Source organism: Mugil cephalus, chromosome 10 (assembly GCF_022458985.1).
Source record: "Mugil cephalus isolate CIBA_MC_2020 chromosome 10, CIBA_Mcephalus_1.1, whole genome shotgun sequence".
In the NCBI taxonomy this organism is placed as follows: Eukaryota; Metazoa; Chordata; class Actinopteri; order Mugiliformes; family Mugilidae; genus Mugil; species Mugil cephalus.
In genome coordinates, this window is record NC_061779.1 from 20,708,639 (window position 1) to 20,727,887 (window position 19,249).

Below are 19,249 nucleotides of genomic sequence, written 5' to 3' on the forward strand. Positions count from 1 at the left end.
CAAGAAACAAAATCAAGAACCTGCCCCCCAACATACAGACACATATAAACACATTCACACATACATACACACACGCGCATACACACGTTACACATACACAAGCACACACACGTCCACACTCACGTCATTATACACTCAAAAAAGTGAACTCTGTGAGTTGTTGAATCTTAAAAATGTACCTACACTAAATGCACTTAGTACTTCCCTTGTATCTGTATAGGTTCACGACTGAGCACTAAAGGGGACTAGTCATTGTGTTCCCTCCCCCTGTCTGTGCAGCACACGTCATGTGTGAATGTGTGGCTTTTTCTTTTTTTTTTTTTGTATATAGAGATGATATTTGTGTAACAATATAACCTTTATTTTTAAGGCAAGTCCTCCTGGGGATCATCCCTATATTTTTAAAAAATGGTTAGGGACCCGGGGAACATAGGTACGCTCCCGTCCTCCTGCTATTTAACTACTGTGAGATTTACTTGTAAATGAAACTGAAAATTGTTCAAAAGTAGACATTCACCTTTCTGCTCCTTTTTTCCTTAAAACATAAGAACCTATATTCTCTGGGTGAAAGTCCAAGAGTGGTGGTGTTGTTGCATTGACAGGGGTGTACAGCTGCACCGGTTACATAAGTAAACAACAATTGCACATACTGAGAGTTGCTGAGTTGTATCGTTCAATTTAAAAGATAAAACACTGAAACTTTCTCTGCTCCACTCAAGGGAGAGGCACAAAAACCGAAAAGATGTATGGCTTTAAGCCATAACACAGGTGGACAAAGATGGAAAGCCATGAGACCCTGATAGTCAATATGTGTACATGTGCAAGCGCTTAATCACTTTAAATTATGATGCTAATGTTGGCTCATGTCCGTCGTCATAGTAGTTATAATGTTAAAAAGGAAAAAAAAATTCATGTTAAAAAGTCAAAGTAGTGAATGTTGATCCTGAACTGAATTGACAACAGAGGATAGGTAGCTTTAGAATAGTTACCTTCTGTGATTTTTTTTTCTTTTTATAAAAGGTTTAACGTTGGTATTTATGTCATGATTAATTTAGCATAATGGAATGATTATGAATTGATGACAGATGTCATATAGACTATTACCTGGAGAGTCAATGAGTTTAGAGAGTAAATGTCTGGTGTGACACCTCCGGCCACTGAGTGGGCAAGTTGACCCATTTCTCCATTGGTAGGCTTGTGGTAATATGGCCCCATTTGTTTTTTTTTTTTCAAGTTTTTCTATGTAACATCACTGTTGTTCAGCAATGCCCCTATAAATGTGTCTGTCTGACTAATATTAGCCATTTCACCCGCCTTCCGGCCGACCACTGCCAGCAACACAAAAAAAACGAGACTATGGGTTTGTATTTACCAATTGCATTTACCAATGAGCGACAAACGTACATTAAACATACATACAATAACATACATTAAAATAGCAATGTCACCTAGTCTGGAAAGGTAGTTTAGTAACCGAATGCAACATTTCTTTGGTTTAGTTTTATTTGTGACAATACATGGTGTGGGTAGCAAGGCAAAGGAGTCTTAAAACTGTGTTAACTGTGGTTTACATGTTGGGGACAAAAAGTTCTGTTAATAGGTTGAAAAGGACATTCAACCATGCAAAAATGCCTAAAACTGCCTGTAAATTAAAAAACAAAAAAACAAAACAAAATGCACCGTAAAAAATAGACTGAGCAGTTTGAACAGTGATGTATCTGTAGTGATAATTGCTGCAGTGCAATAAATAACTCTGTCTCACACATTTTCCTTGTTCTCTGCTGGAGAGCGATGCTGTTGAAACAAGAGCCTGCGTACTGAAAGCACTAATGGTTTACCTCTGAAAACCTCTACTCCCTCTGAGAGTATATGGCAAGTATTTTTGCCTCCGCTTTCTACCTAAGTTCTCTCCAGAAACTGAAAATATGATGGTTAGTTTAGTATTTTTGGACAAGTCTATACCACAGAAGAATAAGATATCAGGCTTGGGGTACACACAACACTTGCAGAGCAGTTCCTTATTGTTTTGGATCCAAACATGGGATTTGTGGACAACATGAAAAATGGATCAGATTATCTGACATACTAAAACAGCCCTGCTTACTGTAGTTCAGAGAAAGATTCAGACCATTCTTCCATCATAAAAATCCCTTTATTGAAATCACACACATAGAAGTCTATGTACTACTGTTTTAAGGTGTTGTTTATCAAACATAGTCTTAGAAATATAGTAAATTGGTCATTGGATAACTAATAAATGGAGATATTTTTGTTGTTGTTGTAACTGAAAGTTTATTTGTTCTGCTCTTGAAGATGACCAGGACGCTATGGACCAGACAGACCTGGAGAGCTTTGCCATAAAGATAGAAGGGGCAGAGCCCACAGATGGCCTGGCAGTTGTCGGAATAATCCATTTTGTTTGGCCTCACTGGACATGAGCTATCCATCAAAGCAGAAGTACACATTTGAGGTTCTGCAAACAAATTGTGATAGAACTAGATGGCAACAAACTCTTAGTCCAAGTGCTAAAGAACAAACTGTTGTGCACTGGAAACTTGGAGGACAGATTCTTGCAGAAAACAGATTTTTGGACCTGCATGTTGAACGGTTTGTGAAGAATGGATGCACTTAATGTTCAACAGACTTAAGCGTTTTAGAAGAAAAATATTTGTTCATTTCATTTTACAGTGTTTGTAATTGCAAAGAAAAAAGTATATTAATTCTGCTTGCTTTTTGAAGTTTCGCAAAACTTTAGTGTGTAACTTTTACACATTATTAGATGTCTATTACATTCAAGCCTTTGCCAAACAAGTTCACACAACGTCGATTAAGCATTAATCACCACCAGCTATATCTCTGTATTTCACTGTATACAGTTTTTAAATCTGGTGTTGGATTATTATGGGAGGATGGAATGTAACTAGCCAATCATCAATTAATTAACCAATTATGATTCAAAAATCTATGGAAGCAAATCGTGACCAAAATTTAAATTCAAACGCATCTGCAAAAATGCTTTTTCATTTTAAGAATGTGGCTGAATTATTTGCAGACATGGGACCAAGTTACATATGTGCAAGTCTCAAGTAAGTCACAAGTCTCAACTTTCAAGTCTCAAGTCATTTTTTCTTGGGCAAGTCAAATCATAGGTCATGGCAAGTCAAGTCCAAGTCAAGTCACCTTATTTTACCCGAACAATCTGATCTTAATAAAGTGAAAAGACAAGATATTAGTGACTTTCACTTAACTTCATTGGTCAATTTATCCAACTTGAATTGCATTGTAATTACTTATATTTAGTCAAATACATGGGCCTTCATTTGAAATATTTTAGTTGCAGTATTCTCGATCAAATCTGGGCAGTTGTCTGCCGCCAGTTAAGCGCCATGGACATATTGGACGACCTTTGGTGACCCTCCGGCAGATATGGTGATACTGATCTGATATCAGAGGGCGTGTTTCTCTGATACACACGTAAGGTAGGCAGAGGGGGCATGACTGACTGACAGGGCATTGATCCAATCATGACCCCGCCATTCTCAGCCTGCGCTCATACCGGGTGATGTTTAATATTAGTTTTAATATTTATATTAAAACTGAAAACACGAAATCATCAACAGTCAAGTCATCGTGTCTCAAGTCAAGTCCCGAGTCTTTAACCTCCAAGTCCAAGCCGAGTCTCAAGTCTTTCATTCTTTGTCAATTCAAGTCACAAGTCATCAAAACAGCAAGTTGAGTCGACTCGGGTCCAAGTCACAATGACTCGAGTCCCCATCTGTGATTATTTGACTCATTAATAAAATTAATAATAAATCATCCAATTTGCATTTTCTTCTTCAAGACTGCTCATTTTATACCATAATCAAAAAGAAAACAGAGGACGTTGCTTTTTCGTTTTCGTGGTCTGCCCCGCAAAATGCTGCCCAAAATTCGAAAACGAAAAAAAAAATCTGAGCGGCGCAGGAGAGTGACGTCGGCCACTCTTCTTCAGCTCCCTGCTGACCGTGCTACCCATCTAATACGGTAGGGGGTGGTGTGCACTCTTGCTTTATGGACACATCACACATCATGGCACTACCTGAGATTGTGCAAACACTATTAGAACCGGCTGCCCGGGTGGATTCTAATATATCTGAGTCTGAGAGCTTGGCTCCATACTCTGCCGTCATCGATTCAGACGTTAATGAGGTTGCCTTAGTCAACCTCTCTTCAGTCCTGGAATGACTGGATGCTGTGGAGCCTCAAAGGGACGAGAACGACCGACCATTAACATCCTGTTCGAGGCCATAGAAAACTATAAAATGGTTTCAAAGTGAAGGAAATAGTGGAGCCGTTCGGCGTAGGCCACCAGAACATCTGTAGGATGTTACTACTGGTTGTTCCTGCTATAATATGATAGGTGATATGTGCTGGCTGTTCATAGGCACTTTTGTAATCTATGCAGTTAGCACTGTTTTGTTCCTGCCAGTGTTGCAGTGTTCTGCAAATTTCCTTGTAATTTAATATTTCAGATCTTGAGACATGAGAATGCCATTTTTAAAAATAAAAGGTCTGAAATGTTTTCCTTGTCGTCTATTTAGTTCATTTTATTTTCTCAATAGTTTTCCTTGATTGAAAAATCGGTCTGGGCTCTATTGGCCTGCATGCTATTATATGCATATGTTCCATTTACAGTCGAACACTTTGATGCACTCCAGGCTCAACTTTGATTAATCAAAAATCTGTGTAGTAGTACAGTCTGAAGATGCTGTTGTGTATTCCTGGCCTGGTTTGAGATTTAAACAACTAAACTACCAAGTTAATAAGATACATTAATTTCAATTTTACAATGTAGCCATTATATTTCATGCAATGTGCTACTTGTTCTTATTGTTCAGATTCAGATTACTTTATTAGTCCCAAAGAGGCAATTCATTTTGCTCAGGTACTTGTACGTTTGTACTATTTAGCCATAAATAGTGCTGGTTTTGGCATCGGTGCTAGATTTCCTGGAATCTATGATCATTTCCTTGGTTTTAGACATATTTAGGTGGAGGAAGCTATCATCACACCATTCAACAAATACATTGATGGGCCCTCAGAAGAGACAGTACAGTAGTACTGTAGAGGATCCAGTTTGTTTATGGTCACTGAGATGATTTTATCTCCTTTATATATTATCATATACATTTCATATGTAGGATATGTATAAAAACAGGAATACTCCAAACTCATTAGATACAAACATCTTTATTATAATAAATTTTGCCATTTGACTTTTTTTTTTTTTTTGCTTTTATCTCAGGATGTAAGCAAGCATGAACATAGGTTCAGGAAAACACATTATCACAGAGTCACAGAAGCACTCAAGTGTGTCATTTACCCGTACCGATTATAATTTTTGCCTGAATAGTAACCATTATAATACGCAGTATGATGTACGGATACGACAACGACTGTAATAATGGTAATCAGGACCACAACTGAAGTTACGATCATGGCGCTGATGTTGAGGCAGCGAGCAGTGGAGCCGTAGTGTCGAGCACCTTCCACATCTCCAGCCATCTTCCGGTCTCTGGCCTGAAAAGGACCAAATCATACTGAAAGGTTAATTATCTTCAACTTACAGGGATCTTAAAAGTGCCACTGCAGCTGTTTTCTTAATTTTCAACCCATTCTTCATTTTCTACATAGTTTTCTTCACATTTCTCTCTTTCTTTCTTTTGACCAGGAAATGTCATAACATATTTGAAATATAGATAAATTGTCCTGTTTCCAATATTTACTTCGTAGATGTTTTGTACTTTATTGTTACATTAGTTTGTATTTGTTTCTTGTTGTGATTTTGGTAAAGTTAGTGTACAACAATCTTACAGTAAGACTGACTTTTTTCTATTTAAAAACATTTTGTATTAATAATCTAAATCTAAGAGATTCAGAGCTGTCCCACAAAAACTTACCTTGACAGAAAAGATGAGAGCAGCCAGACCGAGGCAGAACGGGTTTGAGTAGAACAAGGAGCAGATGGACCAGATGATGTGGTCCCTGGGGGGCTCAGCAGTAACATTCACGGTGGTGTACTGAACTGTGGACGGTGCAGGCAGAGCAGGTGCAGTTGGGTAATTTTGGAGATTCATGATTCTCAGCTCAGATGTAGTTTGGAGGAGAGACAGATAGGTGAGAATTTCAGAGCTCCCTGTCGTGTGTGATGATTTCCTTTTATAATTTTCTTTTGAGGGGGTTGGCACAATCTCACTGGTAGTCAACCAATAGATGAGTGAGAACTTAAAAGTCACTTCTTCGTAAAGGGGTTGTAAAAACATCAGCAGCCCACACCATCGTATATAACTGATGCGACCACAGAGTAGAAAGGTAAAGCCTGCTCTGACTTCTTATAAATTGCACCAGCATAGTCAGACCAGTCCAATTTTTTGTTCAGGTGAACTATAAGAATCCATAGTATCTATGTCCATTGTCTGGAGGTTGGAGGTGTTTGTGGTGTGTGCATGTGCCCGCTGAAATCCACCACTATCTCTGTGGTTTTACACGCATCGAGCTAGAAGAGGAAGAAAAGGAAGGGAGACAGAACAGTTTTCTGAAGGGCTCCCATGCAGCAGACAACCACATTAGACACACAGTCACATCAACACACACACAACACACTCCTGTAAAACCCCAAACTGTCAAACGTTGCACAGGCCATTTTCAATGGATATGGACAGTTTTTTATAAATAAATATAAATTTTTATAAATATATTTATAATATTTAGCACTACATTCATCTCTTTAGCGCTGTCATCATTATCCATTCTAATAAATGCTCATTGTGTATATATGACAATAATGACGTGCAATTTATTTTACCTGCAATTAGTCTGTTGATCTGCCAATAACACCATTCATTGTCTAGCTAGCTCTTAAACTTAGTTATCCTGTGTAGCTGTAAATATTAACAACAATACACAGTTGGCGGGATATCTGAAGTAGGCCTACAACTTCACGAAATGCTCCACGTCCCACAACATTATTTTGTTAATGTGGCCCAAGTCCTTTTTCTGTTCCTTGAACCTGTCAAAATTGCTTTTGCTCGTTTTTGTCTTTTTAAACTTCAGAAGTGCTGGGGATGCCAGGCTGGTGTTGGTGGTGGAGGAGCGGAGAAGGAGGTTCAGGTGTGCGCTTATGGGACCCGGAGAAAGTGTGTCATGAGAAGAGCTTTGGAGACCTGGTTCATACCAACAAGATTCAGGCCATTCTTCTATCATAAAAATCCCTTTATTGAAATCACACAAGTTATTGTTCATGGATGGTGCTACATCCTTCCAGATATTATTAACCATAGTCTTGGAAAAGTAGTAAATTGGTCATTGAATAACTAATAAATGGAGTATTTTTTGTTGTTGTAACTGAAAGTTTATTTGTTCTGTTGTTGAGGATGTTGAAGACGACCAGGAGGCTATGGACCAGACAGACCTGGGGATCTTGGCCATAAAGATAGAAGGGGCAGAGGCCACAGATGGCCTGGCAGATGTTGGAATCATCCATTTTGTTTGGCCTCACCTCACATGTACTCACTGGACGTGAGCTATCCATCAAAGCAGAAGTACACATTTGAGGTTCTGCAAACAAATTGTGATAGAACTAGATGGCAACAAACTCTTAGCCCAAGTGCTAAAGAACAAACTGTTGTGCACAGGAAACTTGGAGGACAGATTCTTGCAGAAAATAGAGTTTTGGTCCTGCATGTTGAACTGTTTGAAGAGTGGACACAGTTAATGTTCAACAGACTTAAAAATGTTTTAGAAGGAAAAAATCCATACCTAAGGTTTCATTTCATTTTACAGTGTTTGTAATTGTGAGGGGAAAAGGGTATTTTCATTCTGCCTGCTTTTGGAAGTTTCGTAAAGCTTAGTGTGTAACTTTTTCACATAACTAGATGTCTATTACATTTAAGCCTTTGCCAAATAAGTTCACACAATGTCGATTAAGCATTAATCACCACCAGCTATCTCTCTGTTTCACTGTATACAGTGTTTTTAACCCATTAGAACCCAGACCCATTTTTCTGTAAAGGAAAATTATGCTGGATATAAAACAGGCCAGGTAGATCACACAGAACATATTTCTGATGTTATTTTGGAAAAACACCACCTAGTGTCCAAGATCTGTAAAGTGACATATGTTTCGTTGGGCATTCATGTTTTGTAAGAATAGGTTATAAAATTAAATAAATGAGCCAAGTTAAAAATAAGCCATCTAAAACACTAACATGTAAATCAACTGAAATAAATAAATATAAACAGGATGAATTAAAATCATCAAATGTGATAAAACAGAATTAAGAAGAAATAAAATCATCAAATCAACCACCTCAACTGACTCAACGTGGAAGAGCTCCTCCCGTGTGACCGAGCTCCTAACCCTATTTCTAAGACTGAGCCCGGCCACCCTAATTCTTTTAGTCATTACCCATATTTCATGACCGTAGGTGAGGGCTGGAACGTAGATCAACTGGTAAATTGACAGCTTCGCCTTTTGGAGTGAATGGCCCTTAGCAAGGGGCCATCCATCCCATACTCTCGGAGCACCACCTACAGGATACAGTTGTAAGTAGGGATGTCTGATAATATCGGCCAACTGATAATGTCGGCCGATATTAGCCTATTTTTGTAATATCTGTTCATATCGGTTTTACCACCGATAATGAAAACAGATAACATAATGCACGGGTTGTGCTGCTGCTGCTTGTGGGGTCCTGAGACATTTACTGGTACGCGATTGATGACATTATCAAACTGCACCCAGAGCCAAAACAACAACAGAGTGTAGCTAGTGTGGCTAACGGGTTGCTTGCTACCTAAAATTAGTCTGGGCAAAAAAAAAACAAACAAAAAAAAAACACCTGCATATATCGGTATACCATATCGGTATATATCGGAATCGGAAATTAAGAATATGGACAATATCGGCTATCTGATATTGGCAAAAAGTCAATATCGGACATCTCTAGTTGTAAGCCTTGTAAGCCAAATTCACAAAGCACACGTGGACTGGTTGGGCAAACTCCCATTTCCCCTCCAACAACTTGAGGGTGAGGGTAAAGAGCTGGTTCACGGTCTGAGCTTTAACTATTGATCGAACCCTCTTTTCTAGCACCCTGGCAAAGACTTTCCTGGGGAGGCTCAGGAGTGTGAGCCCCTTGTAGTTGGAACACACCCTCTGGTCCCCTTTCTTAAAGATGGGGACCACCACCCCGGTCTGCCACTCCAGAGGAGCTGCCCCTGACGTCCGCGCAATGTTGCAGCGGTGTGTCAGCCAAGATAGCCCTACAACATCCAGAGCCTTAAAATACCCAGGGCGGATCTCATGTTCTCCGCTGCCGAGGAGTTGTTTCACTACCTCTGCATATGAAAAAAAGAATAGAAAAACTGGGGTGGTACTTGGCTCACTGAGTAGAGCACCAGCCCCATGTGTTGAACCCTCGTAACCTACCTACCTACCCAGGACGGGGAAAGAAACCAGGTGGATTCGGCGTACAGTGCTCTGTAACACTGGCCTGAGGGGAGGATTCTGAATAGATAGTGTCCAGGGTGTGAGTGGTCAGTGGAGATTTTACCGGCCCGCTTCCTGACAATGGACCGGTACAGGTCCTTGATGAAGGGAAGGTCGGTGCCAATAATTCTCTCTTCAGACCTGATTGTCTTCTGCAGTGATTGAGTACCTCTGCTGGGCCTTCTTCCCAACAGCGTCAATGTGGAAGGTCCACTTCAGGTCCTAGGGTCCACAATCTCCCACATTAAACCTGGCCTCCATTCGATTGCTGATGTCATCCAGGATGTTACAGAACACTCGTCTCCGTTCATCAATAACTGACTGTCTCCACACTGTCAAACCAAGTGTGCCGCATTTCTGCTCAAATCTGTCATAGAGACTGTTAAACTCCAGTCTCGATATGCGCTCGATAACTGAAACTGTGTCGCGGATGCATGCAATACAGTATTCAATGTCCATCACCTTGTGTTGCAGCACTTTAAAAAGTGCATCGGTTTCATTGAAAATGCCCTCATATGCAGAAATGAGAAAGCATGTCGATGCTTTTGTCAGCCACTGATCATATCCTGCTGCCATCATTAGCATGTCATTATCCCAGCTATCAGGATTTTCCATAATGATATGAAATACGTGCACACTTATTGTCTACAGCAGCCTAGAGTTAGAGTAGCATCTTATAGGAGCTGCTCTGGGTAAACGCCGCTTGACAACATCATCCAACAAGTGAGTGCGTGTCAGGCTGAGACTCAAAGCAGTACTCAGAATGCAGAAATGACAAAAGGCTTTATTTGGATTCTCCAGAGATCCCTCACAGAGGGACAAACAAATGGCTACAAAAAAACCTAGACGCTAATCTGACTACTGAAAATGAAAAACTCCCCAGAAGGAGGCAAAACTCAAATCAAAGAAACTAATTGAAAAAACACAAAACACTCCAAATGGAGGAAAACCTCAGGACTAAGGATCTAAACTAAGGAAAGAATTAACAAACAAAAACTCTCTCTTCGAGAGGAATAACAGGCTTACTTGAAAACTTCTATGGTTGAAGACATGAAACAAGGCACGGGTGCAGGTTGAGGATGATAACACTCTGGCACAAGACAAGGGGAACACAGACTACTTAAACACATGGAGGGAAATAGGAGACAGGTGGAAACACTTAGGGGCAATCAGACAGAGACACATGAGGAAGGGCAAGTGACCTGAAACGAGAGGAGAATTACTTTTCAAAATAAAACAGGAAATGACAGGACAAAACAAACCCAAGACAAGACACCCTCACCATGGTGTGACAGTGCGCTTTGTGGACTTGCTGACAAATGTCCCTAGTCGGCCCGATTTCCAGGGTTGACCTATTACGCGATATAATAAACAACAGTCGTTCATGCGGCGGACCGGCATTTATTAGTACATTTTTATAATCTTATACGTAATATTCGCGCTACTTCTGATGCAGGTAAGATCTGCGCTGTCCCTCAGACGTCTCCGTTTCTCTTCTTCTTCTGCGATCGGCTTTTTTGGACGTTTTTGTTCCGGGTTCACACGCCAGCGCAGTGGTTGTGGAGCATGCGCACACGCATTATCCGATTAAAAACTCCGATTCAGTTGCATTATCTGGCCGTCTCTTATCTCTATCGGATAATGAGAACTCAGATTTTAATCGGAGTAACGTGTTTACATGTACTTAAGTTCTCCTGTTATAGTCCGATTAAGGCAATAATTCTTTTTTTTCGACTCTCAAGACATACTCAGCTTTGGCAGGAGAATGCCTGTCCGCACTCACCAGTAACGTTGGTGCTTGCACACAAGTCTCGGTGCACATTTTCAAATTGCTGCATGCATTCCATTTTAGGGGGGGCTGCAGACTCCCCTCACCTAGGGTGTCTACACCTCGACCAGCAATGGACTCAATGTCCCCCACCACCCCCGGGATGTGGTTGAAGCTCAGTCTGAGGTATCATGGTGCCAAGAGCACTGATGAACAACCTTATGTTCAAACATGAGTTAGTTATGGACAAACTGCGACCCGCACCTAAGTCCAATAACTGAACTCTGCTTGGGTTCAGATCAAACAGGCCGTCCCTCCCCATCATGCCCCTCCAGGTCATGCTGTCATTGCCCAGGTGAACGTTGAATTCCCCCAGCTGGACAATGGAGTCCTCAGTCAGGGTGCAATCCAGCGTCTGACCCAGATGTGTTGGGAACTATGATGATCATTTGTGCAAAGCAAAAGACGTACCCTGACTTCTTTGTGAAATGAAGATAAAACTGAAAGGGGGCTGCTTGACGTGCTTCTTGATGTAAACTTCACTGCAGATAACAGTGTGGTTTCCTGTACTGAAGTGTGCGTGGTTTTGTGGTAACCCTGTCTGAGAGCAGTGAAATGTTGAATAACATGTTTTCATGCTGTAGTGCACATTTGCAGTGTTCACACATAATCAAAGTGTTTAACAATTTATATTTGGTTGTTTTATACGTGAAGCACTTTGTGTTGTAATTCACTTTCATATGAAAGGTTTTGATTTGGTGATTTGACACCCTTCACAAATCATGACTAACACTTTTCCTTATGTTTTTAAACTCAAATGTGAGTTACCCAGCCTTCTAACCAGGCTGCCAGCTATCAAATAGATGAAATAACTTCACCCCACTCCTAGTTTCTTTAATGATGTAACTCACCAGGCCCAGACTGGCCATAGGGAGAACCAGGAGTATTCCCGAAGCGCTGGCCTATGATTGGCCTACTTCTCTCTCTCTCTTTTTTTTTTAAACAGGCTGCCAGTCAGCCGGCAGTGTTGCGGCTGTGACTTTTTTTCTAAGTCAGAGAGGCAGGCCAGACCAATCAGAAGCCACTCAGGCCAGTAACATGTGACAAGGTCCCATCCCAGAGACCCGCCCCAACAGTCCGTATCAACCACACAGACAGTATGTGGAAGGTGTGTGTGTGTGTGTGTGTGTGTGTGTGTGTGTTTGTGTGTGTGTGTGTGTGTGTGTGTGTGTGTGTTTGTGTGTGTGTGTGTGTTTGTTACGTTTCCATTTATTTGGAAACAGTAACACTGACAATCAACAAAGAAAAACTCAGAGATGATGGGAGGCAGTTAAAGAAAGGAGATTTATTTACAATAGTTAAGTGAAAAGGTACACAACAGATGTAGGTTTTAAACAATGTGGGAGGAGAGAGGGACCGGTGGGGCTTGTGCCAAATATAACGGACAAATTACAATCAAAACGGGCCTAGCTCAACTTTATCTATGTGAAAAGAAAAGAAAAGAAAAGAAAAGAAAAGAAAAGACAAGGCCTGACTGTCCTGGCTACAAAAACATCCGAACAAAATAAAAATACAGTCGTGGCAACAACCCATGACCTAATGTGATAACATAGACCGTCTATGTGTGCAGATGAGGATACCCCAGTCTTACCTTGGCCCCTAGTCCCCACCACAAACCTACCTATCCAACAAAGAAGTCAGAGAGAGTGAGAGAGCACCACAAGAGAAGCTTTTCAAAGGTCCCTCCTTCCCTGATTGGCCAATCCACAGCTCTTCACACAGGCTGGCAGCCAACCTTCCACCTCTCACCTGCAGGACTACAACAGAGAGAGCAAGAGAGACACATACACAATACACTTAACAGTGTGTGTCACGTGTGTCTGGTACCTGCTGTGGTGTGTAGCTGGCGGACAGGGAGAGGAGTCGAGGCTTTGACAATTAGATGATGGACCCCAACCCGGGTAAAAAAAAAAAAAGAAAAAAAAAAGAGAAAAGGCGGTGCTGAGAGGGAGAGGGAGAAAAAAAGGAAGATGCTGGAGGATGACGCGGCCAAATGCCTCAAGTTGACCAATTTATTCATGTGATCTTCACCTGTCTACAGTGTTATTTCATTTGATCATCAGTATGTTTGAAGACTGAAAACAGGAATATACTGTATTGACCATTTGCCATAGTGTGAATAATATACATTTTTACATGGTAATGATTTGCTTCAAAATATTTGGTGGGTCAAAACCTCCACAGATGGGTCAAGGCCTGAAAATATCCATGTGACATTAGGGTGAGTGTTGTAGTAACTATTATGCCTATATTGGAGTGCATATTTGTTTTGAATCAGCCAAAAACACACTATTTTGTGTGTGTGTGTGTGTGTGTGCGTGCATGTGTGCGTGTGTGCCCGTGCATGCAGGTGTGGGTGTGAACATGCGTGTGTGGTGAAGGCCAGGGTGGCCTGGTTACGTGTAGCTTCTGTAGCCTCTCAGACCGAGGATCGGCCTGGAAGCCGATGGCTAAAGGCAACCTTGAGGTTCATCCCAGCCATAAAGTGTATCCGACCAGCCCAGGTAGCGGGCCACTATCATTGGTGCTTGCACCCCCTGGTGGTAAGTAGCTGTAAAGCTACAGAATCCACACAAGTCTCGGCGCACATTTTCAAATCGCTGCATGCATTTGTGGATCTTCCACTGCAGGACTGTAGCAAAAGTCACGTGTAAGAACACGTTCAATCTAGAGGCCCAATAAATCACATAAGTCCATGTACGCAGATATTTTACACATTTGCGGATTGTTTTTTATACATTTGTGGATCGGGTTACGCAGTCAAATACTTTAATATTTGTATCCCTTTGTCCTTTTTAGACTTCAGAAGAAAGAACCCCAACCCTGTTCAAAAAGTATCTTTTGCTCTGAGAACATTTTAAACAAGCTACTTTTTACTTTTACTTGAGTACATTTTTAGACCAGTACTCACATGCTGTTAGCCGCTTATGCATTGGTGCAGTATTTGCAGTCTTAATAATGCGGTGATGGCTGTCCATCAAGAGACTGCAAGAGACTATGAGGCTTGTATGAAAGTTGATAATATGAGTTTATTCAAAAATCTACAGGGGGAAAAAACAGAAGGGAGGGAAAACACAAAAGTGGTTCTCTCAGAGGTACTAATAAGGATAAAAAGAGATGGGTCTTCGTTAGCTTATGTTTGTTGTTCAATCGTTGTCTCCCACTGTGAAGCATGCTGAAAATTAGGAGACCTAATAAAATCAACACCTTGTTAAAATAAATTGTTATATGAACATCTCACTGTAAAGGCAACAACATCTACACACAACATCTCATCAGAGAACGACTGTAGGCTTTCCAAGGAGGAGGTTACCTACTCCCCCTCCCCTTCCCCTCCACTCATTGCTAGTCATTAGTCAGGCAGTAGTGGAGGAGGGGGTTACCTAAATGTGGGGACAGTTCTGGTCACTGCCTGTTTGTGGGTTAAACTTTTCCTCTGCTGGACTCCGTTAGGCGGAGACCAGTGGAGGAGGGGGACGCCTACAGACAGGTCAGGATTTGAACTTGTATCGTCATGTTGGTGGACACCAGTACCACCTGACAACTAGAGGGCCAGGGACTGATTTCCTGCATCGTCTGTGCTGCTGCTACTGATGATGATGTTTCTTCATCTGCTACTTATTAGCATAATGATAATAATAATAATAAAAAAACCTGATTGCATTTCTCTTTATGTCAATAAGTAAATTAAACCCCATACTTTGGATTTAGAATCACCTTTCAGATTCGACGAAATAAAAGATAATAAATGATAAGAATAAATATTTAAAATAACATACTCAATAAAGCATATAACACTATTACATTTAAAATGTTTCATTTAATTTTAAAAATACATGACTGTCCAGGGTATCTGTGGGGTCTTGAAAAGTATTAAAATCTGATAATTAAGTTTTGGTGAAATTAAGACCCTTAAAAAAGTCTTATCACGACTTTGAGAGGTCTAAAAATTTGAAGGTATTTTTGAGGTAAATTCTGAGTTTGAGTCCAAAAACATTGAAAAAGGGTGTAAATTTATTCGTTTATTATCTATTTAATTGGTATTAAGCATTTGGTAGCCCACCCACCAAATTTCACCACCAGCCGCCATGGCATTTGCTGACCTGACTTGCGAGCCAGATGTGGGTCTGTTGATAACTGGCTCACAGATAAATCCTAGCTGACATTTCTTAACACGATAACTAATGAATAATTCCACTTATGTTTTAAAGTAAAGCATTACAGAAATCACAGTACCGCACCTATTCAGGGCTGCGGGTGGCTGGAGCCAATCCCAGCTGTCCTTCAAGCTTTATGGAAGGGTCTGACACCAAAACTCTATTTTTTATTGGCTAATGCGGTAGCCTACACGAGTCGTTGTGAGGTCAGGAAGTAAGCTTCCCTCCTTTCAATCAAATAGTCAGCAAGCTAATTCATGCAGAGCAAACCCTTTTGACAAAGAAGATAGCAAAAAGAAAAAAAGATGAGGAGTATCGTACATTTCAGCACAAATGGACAGAGGATTTCGCCTTTGTGGGGAGAGCAGGTGTTGCGGTGTGTCTAATATGCAATGATAAAATTTTAAAGATGAAACGGTCAAATATAAAGTGACACTTCGACACACGGCATGCTACATTTGCATCGAAATATCCCGCGGGGGATGGCAGGAAGAAAGCATGCCAAGAGCTACTATGCAAAGTGCAAGCTAGCTTTGCTGGTTCTTTGGCAATAGTGAGGAACGGAAAGCCAATCGCAGATGGTGAGTACACCAAAACCTTCATGTTTGATGCGGCGAATGAACCTTTTTGACGACTTTTCAGATAAAGATAAGATAATCAAGCGAATACTCACTTTTCCCTCACTTTGGATGAGCTAACAGACATAAGCCATTTATCCCAGTTCAGTGTGATTGCAAGGTATGCTGCTGGGGACACACTGCATGAGAAAGGTCTTGCTGTTTTGCCAATGAAAGGGTCAACAAGAGGGGAGGATTTTATCTACTAATGGTGCTCCGTGTATGGTGGGGAAAGGATTTGTAGCGCTTATTTGTGAACATGAAAATAGACCCATCCTAAGTTTTCGTTGCATTCTACACGAGGAGGCGCTTTGTGCTCAAATGTGTGGCGGGCAGCTTGGTGAGGTGATGTCACTGGTCATTCGGGTGGTCAACTTTATGTCGAGCTTTAAAGGATTGCCAGTTTAAAACACTGCTGGATGAAGTTGGGAATAATTATCCCGGTCTGCTTTTGTACAGCAATGTGCGTTGGTTGTCAAGAGGGAAGGTGCTCAGCTGTTACGTGGCCACCCAGAGCGAAATCCGGACTTTTCTTGAAATGAAAACGTCGAGCATCCTAAGCTAACTAACACTGAGTGGCTCCTGAAATTTTACTGTCTCATGGACATGACTGAACATCTGAATCAGCTCAATGTGAAAATGCAAGGCACTTATCCCTTCAACAAGCAACACAGGTCGTTTGCTACACTTTGAAATACAGAGAATTTAAAGATGTGTGCACAGCAAGTGACCCCACTCAACATTTGGATCTCCAGCAGCTAGCTGGCTTCACATCTAATCATTCAGAGCACGCTTTGTAGAATTTTGTGAGTGCGCTCGTCTTTTTAAGGTCATCACTCATCCACGCCAGTGTGCATTGGACCAAGTCGACCTGAGTTACATCCCTGGTGTCTCTCTTGGAGATTTTGAGATACAAGGTGCTGACCTGAAGGCCTCAGACATGTCGGTGAATACGTTTAAGTCATTGAATGAAGATTTGGAAAGACGACAGCAAGCAGAGCTGGTGAGCAAATACAAGTGGACGGAAATGAAAAACTTAGACCGGCAGACCAGCTGATTGTCTTGGAAAGTGCTTCCTGTCACATAGCACACACTGCAGCGTGTGAGTATTGCTGTATTGACTATATTTGGCTCTATGTATGTATGTGAGCAGTCCTTCTCACATTTAAAAAACATCAAGGCCAATCTACGATCACGTTCAACGGATGAAAGCCTCGATGCCTGCATGAAGCTTAACCTCACCACGTATCAACCAGACTACAAAGCAATTACCAAAACCATGCAGCACCAGAAGTCACATTTACAGTAAGAAGGATTTTATTTTATTATTGGTTTGCTTCAGTATAACAATGCTATTAAAAGGAATAAATTCAGAGATTTTTGTATTTTGCCTGAATGGTAAAACTACATTAACCACATGACTGGATGAGTGTTTACATGCCCACCCATGCTGCTACAGAGAGCAGGTCTCTGAGAGAGAGGGAGAGAGAGAGAGAGAGAGAGAGAGAGAGAGAGAGAGAGAGAGAGAGAGAGAGAGAGAGAGAGAGAGAGACTACCAGGTGCGTGTGTCTCAGAACTTAAGTCAAAGTCAACAAAGTGAGAAAACTTGACCTGAATTGACCTGCAGAATTGACCATTTCCTTGGTGTCTCTTTGCTCACTATCTGTGAGGCGTGGCATCAGTTACTGGTTCTTACTGGGTTTTGCCCACAGAGTTTCATATTTAAACCTTAACTTGAAGGAGCTACTCAGATGAGTGGCAAAACATGAACAAACAACAAGAAATTCTACAAGTCCTCTTCCTGTTTTAAATGCATTTTGGACAGTCTTGCTACATGCCTTTGTTTAGCTCATAAAAATCCCAGATGTAGAAAAAAAACACAGGAATGTCCCAAACAGTTATGATATAGATGCCTTTATTGACAGATATTGTCATGACCGACGGAAACTGATAGCAAATATAAGTTGCAAGGATGCAAAAACATTTTTGCTTGAGAATTGTGTAAGCATGAGCAGAAGGGAGTATGATCAAAGCACAGAAGGCAACTTGGAATTTACCCTCACAACAACCCTAATGTTTCGTTGTGAATAAAATAATGAGAATCAGGAATGTGATTGAAGCGATGACTGTGGCCCAGATGTTGAGGGTTCGAGCAGTGGAGCCATACTGTTTGGCACCTTCCAGGTCTCCAGCCACCTTCCTGTCTCTGGCCTGCAGGGACCACATTGGATGGAAGTGGATTCACAGTTATATTTAACATGAAGGGAACTTAAAATTCCATTCCATTCTAAGATATATTACTAAGAAATTCATTTCTTACTTTGATAGAGTGGATGAGAGCAGCCAGTCCAAGGCAGAACGGGTTGCAGTAGACAAAGCAGCAGAGTGACCAGATGATGTAGTCACTGGGGGGCTCAGCAGTAATGTTCACTGCGGTGTACTGGACTGCAGGCTGTCCAGAAAACCCATCATTGCCTCTTTCCTGCGATGGGACAGGAGCAGTTGGGTACCCTTCAAGATTCATGGCAATGAGCTCAGATGTAGTTTAGAGGAAAGACGGACGTACAGTAACTTAAGAGGCGCTGTCATATGTTGACTTCCTTTTACGTTTTCTGGAGCAGGGCTGGGGTTAGAACAAGCCCACTAAGAGCCCAACTGCATTAGCGTAACAACACCTACCAAGGTAATCATAGTGGAGTGTTTTTTTGTTGTTTGTTTGTTTTGCTTTAGTTAGCTTTCAGATTGATTTTCCTTATGTATAAAAATGAATAGGATGAGCCAGATGTGTAACACTTCTAATTTGATGAACCATCTCCGTGACTACCACTCACAACTATACAGTGTCGTTTAATATGCTTGTGCGCACATTTGTTTTCTACCCACGTTGCACCCAACAGTGAAAGTGTCCTTTATATCTACAACTTACACAAAGTGCAGTCAGCTGTCACAGCCATACATGCCATCTGTAATGCACATGTATTTTTTATTCAAGGTATCATGTTAATGTTTTATATTGTTTAAAATGTTAGTGTTGCTTTCATATGTACATTTAATTTCTACCTGAAGTATATTACACAGTGAAAGTGAAAGGTATTTTTTGTTTCTAATCCTGAAAAAA

General features: G+C 41.0%; 1 protein-coding gene across 1 annotated transcript; it reads right to left on the reverse strand.

Annotated features, from left to right (window-relative positions):
* Positions 1–18,201: 18,201 nt before the first annotated feature.
* On the reverse strand, positions 18,202–18,655 carry LOC125014635 (dispanin subfamily A member 2b-like). The gene is made up of 2 exons (XM_047595881.1): positions 18,452–18,655; positions 18,202–18,342 (listed from the first exon to the last, which is right to left on the reverse strand). Exons 1-2 carry the CDS (start codon positions 18,653–18,655, stop codon positions 18,202–18,204), a joined length of 345 nt encoding a protein of 114 aa, XP_047451837.1.
* Positions 18,656–19,249: the final 594 nt, after the last annotated feature.

Coding starts and splice junctions, on each gene's coding strand:
- LOC125014635 (XM_047595881.1), bottom strand. CDS start 18,655: ATGAATCTTGAAGGGTACCCAACTGCTCCTGTCCCATCGCAGGAAAGA. Junction 18,343..18,451: donor CTCTCATCCACTCTATCAAA/GTAAGAAATGAA, acceptor TGGTCCCTGCAG/GCCAGAGACAGGAAGGTGGC.